Source organism: Protopterus annectens, chromosome 1.part1 (genome assembly GCF_019279795.1).
Source record: "Protopterus annectens isolate FY-2018-M chromosome 1.part1, PAN1.0, whole genome shotgun sequence".
NCBI classification, from domain to species: Eukaryota; Metazoa; Chordata; order Ceratodontiformes; family Protopteridae; genus Protopterus; species Protopterus annectens.
The window spans coordinates 1,055,645,645-1,055,662,441 of record NC_056726.1 but is presented as its reverse complement, the minus strand read 5'-3'; the positions used below and the strand labels follow the sequence as shown (position 1 = coordinate 1,055,662,441).

The window sequence follows — 16,797 nt, the reverse complement described above, 5'->3', positions numbered from 1 at the left end:
AGTCTTTCTTGCCGTGCGGTGCCCGAAGCAGAAGCAGTTCGCAAATGCCAGTCAGCTGACTCCTGATATTTTCGTTTTCGAGTTTCAGAACCAAAGTCTTCAACTTAAAGCTAAGTACCCCATTGGGGAAACTTTTTCTTGCTCCTTACCGATGTCAGTAAAAGTTAATAATTGCATTACTTGTGGAAAGCAAATACCTCAAAGATTTTCATTCGTACTGTATTCCTTGCCTTGGCCCTGACCATGACATACATTGCTGTCAGTTTTCTGCTTTATTTAATCAGCGCACTATCCATCGTCGGTATATTTTTGCCTCTAAATATTTTGGTTCATGGTTTAATTATCCATAAATGTTTTCTGTTAGCCATCTGACTACTAGGATTCCAAAAAAACACAAAGATAAAGACAGAGACAGGCCGCCAAGGTCCAAAATTGCCAACGGCGCTTCTCCTAAGCCAGTCGCCAGTTCGTCGGTAGTCAGTGAGGTGCTTTGCAGCCCAGGATACCCGCTACTTCTGATTCGCAGGCCTCTACTGAGACCCATTCAGAGTCTGGTATGCCGCGAGATACTTCAACTATGGAACCCATGGATGTCTCTACCTTGGATGGGTCTGGAGCCACTGTGCAGGCAGCGGCTTCTGAGGGTGTTTTCAGGCCTACAGAATTGCATATTAAATCGACACCGCCTTGATTACTAAGGCCTAAATCTCGATCCATGTCTAAAAAACCGATGCCCAGGCCACATGCTCAGGCCCCTATGCCTAAAAAATAAATGATTAAAATGGCTGAAGATCTAATAACTCTAATCAGGGATAGTCACCCCCCCCCCAAGAGACCTAGGGCTGAGCTTGATTATGAATCTTCTGATCAGGATTCTGTTTCTTCTGACTCTTCTGATGACCTGGATTTGTCCATACCTACTTATGAGGATTCTGATGCAGAGGATTCCATCCCCTCTGCTTCCTCTCCTGAGGATTTTTCTTTTGGGGAAACTTTACATACTTTAAGGGAGCATTTTCAGTGGAAAAGCCAGGATTTTTTTTATAGAAAAAAGAGGCTTAGGCATTTCCTTCTTCTACCTCAGCATAGGCCTTTGCCCATACCTCCTGTACTAGACATTGTTGATGATGTTTTCTTGGAATCCAGTTTGGCCCCTGATTCCCTGCCTCCTGCTCCTAGTAAACCAGACAGATATTATAGGGTTCCTGAGTCCCACAAGTTCCTTTTCAAAAATCCTGTTGCAGATCCAGAGACTATTTCTCAGGGGCCCAAGGGCATTAAGTCTTCTACTGCTAAAAATCCTACCCCTTCTGATAGAGACTCCAGGGCGCTGGATAGATGGGGTAAAAAGGTTTATACTTCTGCAACCTTGGCAATCAGAGCTTTAAACTGCCAGTTTCATATGTTAAAATATCAGCAACATGTTATTGGACTGCTTAAACAGAAAATGATGTTAATTCCTGACTGTGTGGAAAATAAAGATTTACAGAACTTAATGCATTCTGCTGAACAAGTTGGAAAACATACTTTGCAATGTGGTTTTGATTCTTTAGAGGCCTCTTGCAGGGATGCTGTTACTGGGTCTGGGCTTAGAAGGCATGCTTGGCTTAAGGAGCAATCTTTGTCTGATCATGTTAAGGCTAAATTGTTGGATGCTCCTTTAAATCAGGACCTCCTGTTTGGCAGCAAGGCTGAAGAAGTTCTTAAAAAGATGGAAGATAAAGCTAAATCTATGCAAACTGTTAAATATTTTTTACAAGTGCAACCTCCTAGATTTAGTAGGCACTGCCCTACTAAGAATTTGTCTTTTCTGGTCCCTCCCAGGTCTTCTCAGGCCAAACCCAGGTACAGCAAAAACCCCAGGTTTCAGTCCCAGGGGACTCTCTGAACCAAGCAGTGGGGGGGCCTCCTCTTCTAAATCTGGAAATAACAAGACACTCCCCTATGGTAAACAGTCTCAGTGACTACCTTTTAAAAGTACCAAGCACTTTTGATCGCCCCTTTGGGGGGAAAGATTGCTCTTCATGCAAAGAACTGGTAACTCATAACCCAGGACAAATGGGATTTAAATATAGTGTTCCAGGAATCCAGATTACGTTTTTACACATTGCCAACACCAAATGGGTGGCCAGACCTGCCCCAAATCAGTGGGCAGAGGCTCAAAAACAAGTACTTTCCCTCTTAAGCATGGGGGATATTCAACTGGTACCAGAAGAGGAAAAGGGACAAGGTTTCTACTCCAGACATTTCCTGGTACCCAGAAAAGACAAATCATGGCGTCCAATCCTGGACCTGTCTACTCTAAACACCTTTCTGGAAATTCCAAAATTCAAGATGCTGACCCTTCATCAATTACTTCCTATGCTAGGCAAAGATGCCTGGTTGGCAACACTAGATTTAAAAGAAGCTTACCTGCACATCCCAATAAGGGAATCTTGCAGAAGATACCTACGCTTCAAAGCAGGCTGCACGCTTTATCAGTTCTCTGCACTGCCCTTTGGCTTGTCTACTGCACCCAGGGTATTCACAAAGTGCCTGGCTCCAGTTATTGCTTTTTGCAGGCAAAGATGTATTCAAATATACCCATACCTGAATGATTGTCTAATTCAGGCAGAAAGCCAGGGCATACTTTTAAATCATCTGGCGTTTGTAAAAAGGGTTCTAACTTGTCTGGGGTACACCATAAACAAAAAAAAAATCACAACCGATACCCTCTCAGCAAATTACATTCTTGGGAGCAAGCTTGAATACAACTTCCCAAATGGCTTACCTTACGCCAGAAAAGCAAATTTATTTCGTAACATATTTCAAACAAGTGGCCACAAAAACCCTCCTATCTGCAAGACAAATACTGCAAGCCTTGGGGTTCATGGCCTCCTGCATTCTTCTAATTCCATATGCAAGACTGCATATGAGGAAACTACAGTGGTATCTAAAAAGCCTATGGAGTCAACATTCTCACAGCCTGGAAACAATGATTCCTATCATACCTTGCCTACGCCTAGAGTTTCTCTGGTGGGCAGAGGCCTGCCACCAAAACAAGGGACTACCATTTACACTACCCCCTGCCGCCCAAACCCTGACAACAGATGCATCAGACTATGCATCGGGTCTCACCTGGCAGGGAAGTGCATTCAGGGAAGTGCATTCAGGGCAAATGGAACCCAAATCAAATGCACCTACATATCAGTCAAAAAGAAATGTTAGCTGTACAGAATGCTCTGACAGCTTCAAGGACTACATTCTTCAAGAACAACTAATGATAAAGACGGACAACACCACGGTTATGTGGTACATAAACAAGCAGGGGGGTACACATTCCTACCCCTTCTGCAGACTAGCCATGGCATTGTGGAACATAGCCTTGAGCTACCAATAGCACCTGCAAGCTCAATTCCTGCCAGGAAAATTAAATACACTGGCAGACAGACTAAGCAGAAACCTCATGGACTCACATGAGTGGAAAATGGAACCAAGGATATTCAACATGCTGACAAGCGAATGGGGGAGCCCAGACATAGATGTATTTGCCTCCCCCCAGAACTACCATTTGAACATGTTTTGCACAAGGACTCCCCATAAACAAGCCTGGAAAGTGGATGCTCTGTCCTTCAGCTGGAAAAACCTATCAGTCTATGCCTTCCCTCCACTGCCTCTGCTCTCCAAAGTTCTACTAAAAGTCAAATAGGACAAACCAAGGATGATCTTGATTGCTCCAGACTGCCTGCGCCAACACTGGTACCCCCTCCTGCACAGTGTGTCGCAGTTATCTCCATGGCACCTGCCTCAGACCCCTTCCCTGCTGTCCCAGCAGGAGAACCAATTTCTGCACCCTCAACTTTCAACTTTGAACCTTGCAGCCTGGCTAATCACTTAAATTCACCTTTTTCATCCCTCTGCAAACCTGTGATGGATATCATCTTAGAGGCAAGAAGACCTAGTACTAGAAAATTTTGTGCTGACAAATGGAAAGATTCTATGCCTAGAACTAATCTCAAGGGATGAGCACAGCAGCAGCACCCAATTTACCTCAGATTGTGCAATACTTAACTGAGATGTTTCACAAGGGCCTGTCTTTTTCCTCCATCAAAATCTACACCTCAGCCATTTCAGCTGATTATAACACAGAACCTCCCCTCTTTTCTCATCCTCTGCTCAAGCAGTACCTCAGAGGGGCAAAAAAATTGAAACCACCCAGGAGAGCTCCAACCCCTGCCTGGGACCTTAACTTTGTATTGGAGAAACTCACTCTACCTCCTTTCTAGCCAGTTACTACTGCAGACTTAAAATGTATTTCTTGGAAAGCAGCCTTCCTTTTAGCAATCACTTCAGCTAGAAGGATATCTGACTTACAGGCACTTATGGCAATGGAGCCTTTCATCATCTTTCATGTGGACAGGATGTCACTCAGGACCAGTCCATCCTTCATGCCCAAGGTGGTATCCAGTGTGGCTCTTAATCAGTCCATTCATTTGCCAACATTCTTTCCCAATCCACAGAACAAAGGGGAATGGATTCTGCATTCCTTGGATGTGCACAGACAACTTAGATTCTACTTGGACAGGACTAAACCTCGAAGACAATCTGAACAACTGCTGGTAGCATTTGCTGCAGGGGCAGAGGGGAAGGCTATTTCAAAACAAACCATTTCTAAATGGATAAGCCATTGCATTTATTTCTGATATAAGCACCATGGAAAATCTATCCCCCAGGGGATCAGATCTCACTGCACCAGGGCTGCATCTACTTCTGCAGCCTTTCTCAGAGGTGTTCCTACCAGGGACATCCTAGAAGCTGCTACCTGGAGTTCTGTACATACTTTCATCAAACATTATCATTTGCCAATTTTCTCTACATCCAGAGCTGGCTTTGCCACTGCTGTCTTGTAGTGCCTTATAGCTGGCCCCAATGCTATATAAACTCCTCCTCCCAACCATAGCTTTGGGAATCTACCCAAATATAATGACTGCAACAGTGAAACACGAAGAACATAGTACAGTTGTGTACACTTACCATAAATGTAGATGTTTGAGTGTATTCACTGTTGCAGTCCTAGTTACCCTCCCTCCAGCCCCCTAATTTCTTCTGGCTATACCTCTACTTTCCTTTACTATGCTTAAAAACCTTTTTGGTATATTTGCTTTTTGTTGGAGATATACCTTTTTTATGCTTATTTGCTCCCCATTTGGGGGCACCTGACATCTGGGGCAAGAAAAACTGATATAACGGTGTCGGCTGCATGTTTTATACCCCTGACGACCTGACATCATGGAAGAAGGGACAGCAACCGACGCAGGAACCAAGACTTTGTTAATCAGGCCTACTGAGGACTACTGCAAGCAGATAACCTAAATGTAATGACTGCAACAGTGAAAACACTCGAACATCTTCATTTATGGTAAGTGTACACAACTGTACTATATTATGACAACCTTGTCCCAGGAAGAGACCCCCTTACTAATGAGGAGAGCCCTGTAGAAAGCTTTCTCTACAATGGAGGCAATATGGTGGTCAAAAGTCAGTTTGCTATCCATCTGGGTGCCCAAGTCCCTCACAACTGATTGTGTGCTTAGGACCTTGTTATTAATGTGATAATTTGTGACACCCTCTTGGAGGACATCCACATCACTAGAGGATCTGATGACCATGCCCAGCTTGCAGTCCTCTGCAAATTTGGTCAGCCTTAGCCCACTGGTTTTGGCCTGTACCTCAGAAAAGTATATCCCAAACATCAGATGCCCCTAGACTGATCCCTGGGGTACACCACTCATTACGCATCTACTGCCTGAGGTGGCTTCCCCTATTTTGGCTAGGTGGGTTCTATCAATGAGCCAGTTTGCTACCCATCTGGTAACATATGGATTTATGCCTAGTTGAGATACTTCATCCATTATACCCGAGTGGGGAATAGTATTGAAGGCTTTGGCCAGGTCAAAGTAGGAGCTGTGCACCATCTTCCCCTCATCAGTACTTTGGTGACTGTCTTAAAGAAGTCAACCAAATTTAATATGCATCACCTCCCCGTAATGAAACTAGACTGGGTGAGATTAAGTGTTTGGAGGTTGCCAATGTCATTGTTAATAAAGTCCATGGTAATCCACTCCATGGCCTTGCAGATCAGGCTAGTTAGGCTGCTGGGGCTATAATTTCCTGGATTGGTGGATGCTCCATCTTTGTGCAAAGGGATGACAGTGGCTGTCCTCTACTCGGCTGGCATGAAGTTGGCAGTCAGGCTTTGGTTGAATAAGGTGTCTAATGGTGCTGCAAGTTCCTGCCTGAGTTCATGTAGGGTGCAGCCTGGGATGTTATTGGGTCCCATGGGTCCCATGGAGGCTGTATTGTTTGCTTTTGAGAAGGCAGTGATGGCTTGCTCCATAGAAATAAGGGGAGGGGGGGAGTTACATACCTTGCTGCTTATGCCAAGAAATGGTGTGCAGAATGAAGAATAAAAAGGAAGTTTTTCTGGTAGTTAGCACAGATGGCTAAATCTTTGACCTGGCACAGGGTTTCAATAGTTCCACCTTCATTTGTCAACTGTTTGACACAGTCCAAGTCATGTAATCATACAGTGCTTTGGGACAATTAGGAGGTTGGGCTAGGCTCCTTAATGGTCTCCTGGACCACCTACCTAGGACCTACTCATGAACCTATGAAATAGCATTGTTCCAGCCTAATTGAAACAATACATATTCTGCACTAAAGTGGCCACCTGGATTCAGTTGTATTACATTTTTACAACCTTTGATAGAACTAGCTGTGGGCTGCTCCTGTGGGAGCACTGAAAATATGAAACCTCAAACGTTCCCCTTAAAGGTCAACGTACAGATAAACTAAATGAGAACAGCAGTTGCTACAATATTATCAGCTCTGCAGTGTGATACAAACAAGAAGAATACGTTTAGGAATGCCTTCGAGATGGATTGGAAATTACATTCTGTATGCATACTAGGAAGGGTTTTGTGTGAAATAATCACATATCTTTAGTATCATTTTACAAATAATAGAAAGGTACTGCATACATATATGAGTTATATCTGGCAGTTGAGGTTATGGTTGCAAGCTGAAGCTCCTGGAGTACAGGGTTTGATTCATTCAGTCCCTTGTTTGCCTCCGTGTGACCTTGTCACTTAACCAGATATTGCTCCCATGTCACTACTGAAAATGACTGTGTCCAGTGGGCCTACCTGCTTAACAAATTATTATTATTAAAAAACAAGCTGCATACACATGAAAAAACAAATTGCATATCCCCCTTGCAATATATGTCTTCTTATAATGACCTAAGCAAAAGTTTTCTACTTTGCGGTAAAAATACCCTCAACCTGCCAGTGCAACCAAAAGGAAACAACAGATTTTAGGGATTGTAAAATAATGTGTTTTATCTGGGACTGACGGATAGAAAATGCGTTTCAAAATAAAATCATCAGAGGCAGGCAAATATTGTCATTATTTTTCCGCTCTGCATGTTTATATACTTCAAAATTGAGTAGAAAAATAGAGAAGTATGACTGTATGTCCAGTCATAACCAGATTGTTGTGTTCAAGACGTGGCAAGTAATTTACCATGAGAATAAAGGTTGAGAGGTGAATCTTGATTAGTGATCAGCAGTATGGTTTCATGCCAGGAAAGAACACTACAGATGCAATATTTTCTTTGAGAGTGTTGTTGGAGAAATACAGAGAAGGTCAGAAGGAGTTGCATTGTGTCTTTGTGGAATTAGAGAAAGCATATGACAGGGTGCTAGAGAGGAGTTGTGGTATTGTATGAGGAAGTCAAGAATGGCAGAGAAGTATGTAAGAGTGGTACAGTATATGTACAAGAGTAGTGTGACATTGGTGAGGACTATGGAGGGAGTGACAGATACATTTAAGGTGGAGGTGGGATTACATCAAGGATCAGCTCTGAGCCCTTTCTTATTTGCAGTGGCGATGGACAGGTTGACAGATGAGATCAGACAAGAAGCCCCGTGGACTATGATGTTTGCAGATGACATTGCATGCAGTGAGAATAGGGACCATGTTGAGAAGACCCTGGAGAGGTGGAGATATGCTTTAGAGAGGAGAGGAATGAAGGGCAGCAGGACTAAAACAGAATACATGTGTGTAAATGTGAGGGAGGGTAGAGGAATGGTGAGGATGCAGGGAGTAGAGTTGGTAAAGGTGGATGAGTTTAAGTACTTGGGATCAACAGTTCATAGTAATGGTGAGTGTGGAAGAGAGGTGAAGACGAGAGTACAGGCAGGGTGGAATGGGTGGTGAAGTGTGTCAGGAGTCATTTGTGACAGACGGGTACCAGTAAGAGTGAAAGGGAAGGTCTACAAGAGGGTAGTGAGACCAGCTATGTTATATGGGTTGGAGTCAGAGCTGGATGTGGCAGAGTTAAAGATGTTAAGATTTGCACTGGGTGTGACTAGGATGGACAGGATTAGGAATCAGTATATTAGAGGGTCAGCTCAGGTTGGACAGTTTGGAGACAAAGCAAGAGAGGCGAGATTGGGTTGGTTTGGACATGTGCTGAGGAGGGATGCTGGTTATATTGGGAAAAGGATGCTAAGGATGGAGCTGCCAGGTAAGAGGAAAAGAGGAAGGCCTAAGATAAGGTTTATGGATGTGGTGAGAGAGGACATACTGGTGGTTGGTGTGACAGTGCAAGATGCAGAGGACAGGAAGAAATGGAAACAGATGATCCGCTGTGGAGACCCCTAACAGGAAAAGCCAAAAGAAGATGATGATGAAGATGATGAGGTGAATCTTGACATCCTTGTTGAGTACACAATAATTGGAATATGATTGGCAAATCTGATCTTAACTCTTTGCACTGGATAGAACTTTACCTGCTCCCATGTACTGCAAAACTTAGAATAAAAAATGTCTGGGAGAGCTAAGTGCTTTGCAGCTCTGAAAGTTAAAATACAATAAACACTGTTACAGAGAGTGACCACCTGAAGAGAATGGCAGCAAATACAAACATTTTAATCCAAATAACTTCATCCTGAATGGAATGTTTAACAGTTTTCTGATGTTCTCCATTGTTGTTGACTGAGGGCTGTTAACACTAACGTAACACTATGCTTAACAGCAGTGAAAGGTCTTTATCAAAAGCTGGCTGTTCCCCTTTCTGACATCAGAAAGGTGCTTAACAAGCTTGTCTTTTCCATGAATCAAGAGCATTGTCATGGTGTTCAATGCAATAGAATATCTCTTTACTATCCTTATATGTGCCATCACATGAAACTCACAGTGGAGAGACAACATAAATTACGAGAGATGCTGAATGTGTGCCCTTAACTTGCTGACCACAGCCAAGATAAGAAAGAAATTCAAGAAGGTATTCCAAGACTTCCGAAAAATGGGTAGGAAAATGCCTGTGCTGTCTGGGGTTTGGATTTAGAAGAATGAACAGTACTAAGTCTTTTACGACACTTAAAATATCTGTATTATAACACATATCAGACTTTCTCAATGACATTGAGAAGTGAGAGATGCATCCTGATTAAACCATTGCTATACGTTCTTAATCAGTGTGAGTTTCATTCTGCAGAAATGTGAGCTGCATTCTGATTATACCCATGGAGCTGCATTCTGATTATAGCCTTGTTATACCTTAATCAGTGTGTCATTCTGCAGAAACGTGAGCTGCATCCTGATTCTACACTTGTTATACCTTCTTAATCAGTGTGAGTGTCTTTCTGTAGAAACATGAGCTGCATACTGATTATACCCTTGTTATACCTTTTTAATCAGTGTGAGCATCATTCTGCAGAAACATGAGCTGCATCCTGATTCTACCCTTGTTATACCTTCTTAATCAGTGTGAGTGTCGTTCTACAGAAACATGAGTTGCATCCTGATTATATCCTTGTTATACCTTCTTAATCATGTGTCGTTCTACAGAAACGTGAGCTGCATCCTGATTATACCCTTGTTATACCTTCTTAATCAGTGTGAGTGTCGTTCTACAGAAACATGAGCTGCATCCTGATTATACCCTTGTTATACCTTCTTATTCAGTGTGAGTGTCATTCTACAGAAACGTGAGCTGCATCCTGATTATACCGTTGTTATACCTTCTTAATCAGTGTGAGTGTCGTTCTACAGAAACATGAGCTGCATCCTGATTATCCCCTTGTTATACCTTCTTATTCAGTGTGAGTGTCATTATACAGAAACGTGAGCTGCATCCTGATTATACCCTTGTTATACCTTCTTATTCAGTGTGAGTGTCATTCTACAGAAACGTGAGCTGCATCCTGATTATACCGTTGTTATACCTTCTTAATCAGTGTGAGTGTCGTTCTACAGAAACATGAGCTGCATCCTGATTATCCCCTTGTTATACCTTCTTAATCAGTGCGAGCGTCATTCTGCAGAAACGTGAGTTGCATCCTGATTCTACCCTTGTTATACCTTCTTAATTAGTGTGAGCGTCATTCTGCAGAAATGTGAGCTGCATCCTGATTCTACCCTTGTTATACCTTCTTAATCAGTGTGAGTGTCGTTCTACAGAAACGTGAGCTACATCCTGATTATACCCTTGTTATACCTTCTTAATCAGTGTGAGTGTCGTTCTACAGAAACGTGAGCTACATCCTAATTATACCCTTGTTATACCTTCTTAATCAGTGTGAGTGTCGTTCTACAGAAACGTGAGCTGCATCCTGATTATACCCTTGTTATACCTTCTTAATCAGTGTGAGTGTCGTTCTACAGAAACGTGAGCTGCATCCTGATTCTACCCTTGTTATACCTTCTTAATCAGTGTGTCATTCTGCAGAAACGTGAGATGCATCCTGATTATACCCTTGTTATACATTTTTAATCAGTGTGTCTGTCGTTCTACAGAAATGTGAACTGCATCCTGATTCTACCCTTGTTACACCTTCTTAATCAGTGTGAGTGTTGTTCTGCAGAAACTTAAGCTGCATCCTGATCATATCCTTGTTATACCTTCTTAATCAGTGTGAGTGTCATTCTACAGAAATGAGAGCTGCATCCTGATTATACCCTTGTTATACCTTTTTAATCAGTGTGTCATTCTGCAGAAATGTGAGGTGCATCCTGATTATACCCTTGTTATACCTTCTTAATCAGTGTGTCATTCTGCAGAAACGTGAGATGCATCCTGATTATACCCTTGTTATACCTTTTTAATCAGTGTGTCATTCTGCAGAAATGTGAGGTGCATCCTGATTATACCCTTGTTATACCTTCTTAATCAGTGTGTCATTCTGCAGAAATGTGAGGTGCATCCTGATTATACCCTTGTTATACCTTCTTAATCAGTGTGTCATTCTGCAGAAACGTGAGATGCATCCTGATTATACCCTTGTATTACCTTTTTAATCAACTTGAGTCTCATTCTACAGAAACGTGAGCTGTATCCTGATTATACCCTTGTTATACCTTCTTAATCAGTGTGAGCGTTATTCTGCAGAAACGTGAGGTGCATCCTGATTCTACCCTTGTTATACCTTCTTAATCAGTGTGTCATTCTGCAGAAACGTGAGCTACATCCTGATTATACCCTTGTTATACCTTCTTAATCAGTGTGAGCGTTATTCTGCAGAAACGTGAGGTGCATCCTGATTCTACCCTTGTTATACCTTCTTAATCAGTGTGTCATTCTGCAGAAATGTGAGCTGCATCCTGATTCTACCCTTGTTATACCTTCTTAATCAGTGTGTCATTCTGCAGAAATGTGAGCTGCATCCTGATTACACCCTTGTTATACCTTCTTAATCAGTGTGTCGTTCTGTAGAAACGTGAGCTGCATCCTGATTCTACCCTTGTTACACCTTCTTAATCAGTGTGAGTGTCGTTCTACAGAAATGTGAGCTGCATCCTGATTATACCCTTGTTATACCTTCTTAATCACTGTGAGCATCGTTCTGTAGAAACGTGAGCTGCATCCTGATTATACCCTTATTTTACCTTCTTAATCAGTGTGTCATTCTGCAGAAACGTGAGCTGCATCCTGATTATACCCTTGTTATACTTTCTTAATCAGTGTGTCTGTCGTTCTGCATTAGTATTGCTGATCTCAGTGATGAAATATAATAAAAACATTGTATTTTAAAAAATAAATGCAACAGAGCATCTCTGTGATGTTAGAGTACTGAGGAAGTAGTTACACTTAAGAGCAGCATCTGTGTCTAGAAAGTAACACATCTAGGCACACATTTTGATATACTTCAGAATAGTACAACACATATCCTGTAATGCAAGTTTAACACAGAGTTGTATTTTGGATTATCTTCTGTAAAACATACCAAAGAGTGGTCACGGATGTCATCTCTGACAAAATCCTTATTCTCTGTTTTACAACCCAACAAAGCATATGTTTTGTCTGTGTCACCTTTTTGTGGATTATTCTGAAAAACAAAACACACTAGATTAGATAAGTTCCTATAAAGCAATTACTGCATCACATAAACTTTCCAAAGACTATCTTTATTTACTCATGCACATGTATGTTTCAGTTAATTTTTTATAATCTTCTTCTGGCTTTTCCCAGTTAGAGGTCGCCACAGCGGATCATCTGTGTGCTCATGACTGGCAGTGGAGTTTTACAGTGTCAAGTTGCCAGCCCGGCACCCAACCTTCAACAGAAGGCACACACACGCACACACTCATACCTTGGGCCAATTTAGAGCGTCCAATACACCTACTGCATGTCTTTGGGAAGGAAACCAGAGAACCCGGAGGAAATCCACGTGACCACAGGGAGGACATGCAGAGAACTGAACCAGAGAACCTCTTGCTGTGAGGCGGCAATGCTAACCGCTGCACCACCATGGCCACCCTACAAGTTAGTTTTTTATAATATACTATATAATTAGTATTTACCATGCTTTAAAGTAATTTCAAAAAACAATTGCTGATGACATTTTATCACCCTTACAATACTCTCTTGTAATAATAATAGTGTGAAATATTGGAAACTGCAAACTTGCAATTTCAACTTTAGAGAGATTCTGTCTTGCCATGTGTTTATTGTTAATGATGTAAACTGATGTAATTTAAAACTGTTTCCTTTCTTGTTACTGAAGTGGAACATTTTAACACCTTTATCGAATTATCGATTGTGACATAGACAAAGTTAAATTTCTATAAACAGAAACAAACCATATTAAAATGTTCACAGTTACTAACATTATACATTACATATATTCTTCTGTACAAAATAATCAATCCAACAATACATGCATTGATCAGTTCTTGCCTTTTCTTAAACCTCATTCCTCCACCAAAACATATTTTATGCATGCACTGCTCCCACAACTTCCATTTGTTTCTAAGTAGTTTGCTACTACCCTTTTCTAAAGCTCCCACTTCCAGTTTTTTTTCTCTGTTACAATCTTCAAATATGATTGGTTTAGATTTTGATTTCCATTTTCTAGTAATTGCTTTTTTGGCAGCCACCAGAATTAAATTTAAGCAGACTTTACTCTGTCTAGGCAATTCAGATCCTGTGCCCCCGCTCAAAAAAAAAAATGTGTTTTCTTAGTTATACTCATTTGTTCACCAAGTATTTCTGACGGAGCACTCTATAGGGAATTTTTAAAGTCTGCCAACTCATTATACTCCCAAAATATATGTTTTCAGTTACCTCTTTGTTCCCCATCACACCTCCAACATTTGCCATTTACCTGAAGAGAAATTCTTTAGAGTCTGGTTGGGGTATAAAAATACCTACGCAAGCACTTCTAAGCAAAGATCATAAATCTTCTAGACATTTTTGCATATTTGAAAGCCATACATATGTTTTCTCATTGTTTCTTTGGGAATAACTTTTCCAGTCTCTTCTCCCAATCTTTCAATCCTCTTCTGATTGATTCCTAAAGTTATTGTGCAATATTTATATGACCTTCTAATTATCCCTTATTTAACAATGAAAGTGAGACCTTTTGATAAACGGAATGGCTGTTATTCCTAAAGATACAAGTCTTGCACAACTATGTGCCAGTGAACAGCAGCAAGCCAGAGACATGGAATATCCAAGCAAAAATATAGCTCTGCTTTAGAGTGCATAAATGAGGCACACAGGAATTGTGCAGAGAAATCTTGCAAGTGTACAAAGCCATGCAGTGAAATGCATACAGTGAAACATATAATCAATTCACAGTATGGCCATATGCTACACTGCACAATCAAGCCATGCACTGAAATGCATACAATGAAACATAAACACAGTCCACAGAATGCCCTTTTGTTACCTGCACAATCTATGAACATAGAAAATCTTGCCTGTGATCAATATATTTCAATGTAAAGCAATTCGTATGCCAGCAGTGTTTTGTGTGTGTTGCCATTTCCCCTTAACAGGACTGTGGCAAGTGTTAAAGCCATGTAGCTTTTATGGTACTTGCAGCTGCACTGGTATAGTGTCCACACGTGCTAGATGCATAAAGCTGAGGGAACGATGTACAGAAAAGTAGGAAAGAAGGGAAAGGGAAGCCGAGAATCACATAAAAGGGTAACACATAGCCATGTATAGGAATGAACAGGAAAACTGTTTCTGAAAGGACACATTTTTTCTTAATTTTGATAGAAGAGAAAAGAAGAGAAGAGAAGAGAAGAGAAGCGAAGGGAAGAGAATAGAAGAGAAGGGAAGGGAAGGGAAGAGATGAGAAGGGAATAGATGGGAAGAGATGGGAAGAGAAGGGAAGAGATGAGAAGGGAAGAGATGGGAAGAGAAGAGAAGGGAAGAGAAGAGAAGAGAAGAGAAGAGAGAGAGAGAGAGAAGAGAAGAGAAGAGAAGAGAAGAGAAGAGAAGAGAAGAGAAGAGAAGAGAAGAGAAGAGAAGAGAAGAGAAGAGAAGAGAAGAGAAGAGAAGAGAAGAGAAGAGAAGAGAAGGGATGGGAAGAGAAGAGAAGAGAAGAGAAGAGAAGAGAAGAGAAGAGAAGAGAAGGGATGGGAAGAGAAGAGAAGAGAAGAGAAGAGAAGGGAAGGGAAGAGAAGAGAAGAGAAGAGAAGAGAAGAGAAGAGAAGAGAAGGGATGGGAAGAGAAGAGAAGAGAAGAGAAGAGAAGAGAAGAGAAGAGAAGAGAAGAGAAGAGAAGGGAAGGGAAGGGAAGAGAAGAGAAGAGAAGAGAAGGGAATAGAAGGGAAAAGATGGGAAGAGAAGGGAAGAGATGAGAAGGGAAGAGATGGGAAGAGAAGAGAAGGGAAGAGAAGAGAAGAGAAGAGAAGAGAAGAGAAGAGAAGAGAAGAGAAGAGAAGAGAAGAGAAGAGAAGAGAAGGGAGGGAAGAGAAGGGAAGCAGAGAGACGAGAGGAGAGAAGAAGGGAAAAATCAAACACAAAGTGAATGAAGGCAAATAAAAACAGGACAGATAGAGGTGGAAGTACATACACTAAGGTGGGGAGATATAGAATGTCCACAGAGAAACAGTGGCTAGACAAATGGAGATAGGAAGACTGGACAACAAACAATGTGTGGGGAATGATTCAGAAGAACCAAACCATACATGGCTGGTAATATGGAAAGATGCAAACAGCTGGTGGTTTTATCCTGCCATGGTCCAGATGGTCACACAAAGGATCCATCACCATGAGATGGAGCACCGTGGTTAGTGGTACAGGCCATAAACTACAAGGTGATGCAAAGACAGGAGCAGACCAGCTGAGCAAGTTTGAAGTCCACTCCAGGAAGCCTTCATTCCAGGTAATATATCTGTCTGCTGTTCTGTCCAGAGCAACTTCTCCAGCCTTCTCCATCTGTGGATGCACCCACTCAGGCAATAATACTGGGCAACTGCTCGTAAGGGAACAAACCTCCCTCTGGGAAAGGTACTCCCAACCTCATCACCTTGAGACATCTCACTCATAGCCTCAGTAGGGCTGGGACATGGTGTGAGCACTTGCTGAGCAAATTTGTCATCTCCTCTACATTGAGGAGACACAGTAGGAAGGTAGCCATAAGTGAATCTAGCTTGAAATTGGAAGGAATACATTTGACAGACATATCAGCACATACAGTGGATATAAAAAGTTTACACACCCCTGTTAAAATGCCAGGTTTTTGTGATATAAAAAATGAGACTACAATAAATAATTTCAAAACTTTTCCAGCCTTTAATGTGACCTATAACCTGTACAATTCAATTGAAAAACAAACACATCTGTTAGGGGAAACAAATATAAAAAATAAAAAATGTACAATACGCTGGTTGCATAAGTGTGCTCACCCTTAAAGCAATCCTTTGTTGAAGCACGTTTTGATTTAATTACAGCATTCAGGCTTCTTGTGTACGTACCTGCCATCAATTAAAGAGACTCTGATTAACCCCAAATAAAGTTCAGCTGTCGTAGTAGGATTTTTCTGACATTTACTCAGTTGCCTGCTACAGCAAAAGCCATGGTTCACAAAGAGCTTACAAAGCATCAAAGGAATCTCATTGTTGAAAGGTATCAGTCAGAAGAAAGGTACAAAAAAATTCCACAGCATTGGATATACCATGGAACCCAGTGAAGACATCATCATAAAGTGGAGAAAATATAGGACAACAGTGACATTGCAAAGAACTAGACATCCCTTCAAAATTGATTAAAAGACAAGACAAAAACTGGTCAGGGAGGCTGCCAAGAGACCTACAGCAACACTGAAAGAGCTGCAGGAATTTCTGGAAAGTACTGGTTGTGTACTACATGTGACAACAATCTTGTGTATTCTTCACGTCTGGACTATGAGGTAGGGTTGCAAGAGGGAAGCCTTTTCTTACACAGAAAACATCCAGGTGTGGTTAAAATTTGCAAAAAAATACATCAAGTCTCCCAAAAGCATGTGGGAAAATGTGT

General features: G+C 41.5%; 1 protein-coding gene across 1 annotated transcript in view; it reads right to left on the bottom strand.

The window, feature by feature from the left end:
• The window catches only part of LOC122815327, a 741,432-nt gene that overhangs the window by 110,737 nt on the left and 613,898 nt on the right, over positions 1 to 16,797 (bottom strand). Inside the window, exon 10 of the mRNA XM_044087743.1 lies at positions 12,270 to 12,371. Within this exon, the coding sequence (XP_043943678.1) occupies positions 12,270 to 12,371 (102 nt within the window). The remainder of the gene's footprint in view (positions 1 to 12,269; positions 12,372 to 16,797) is intronic.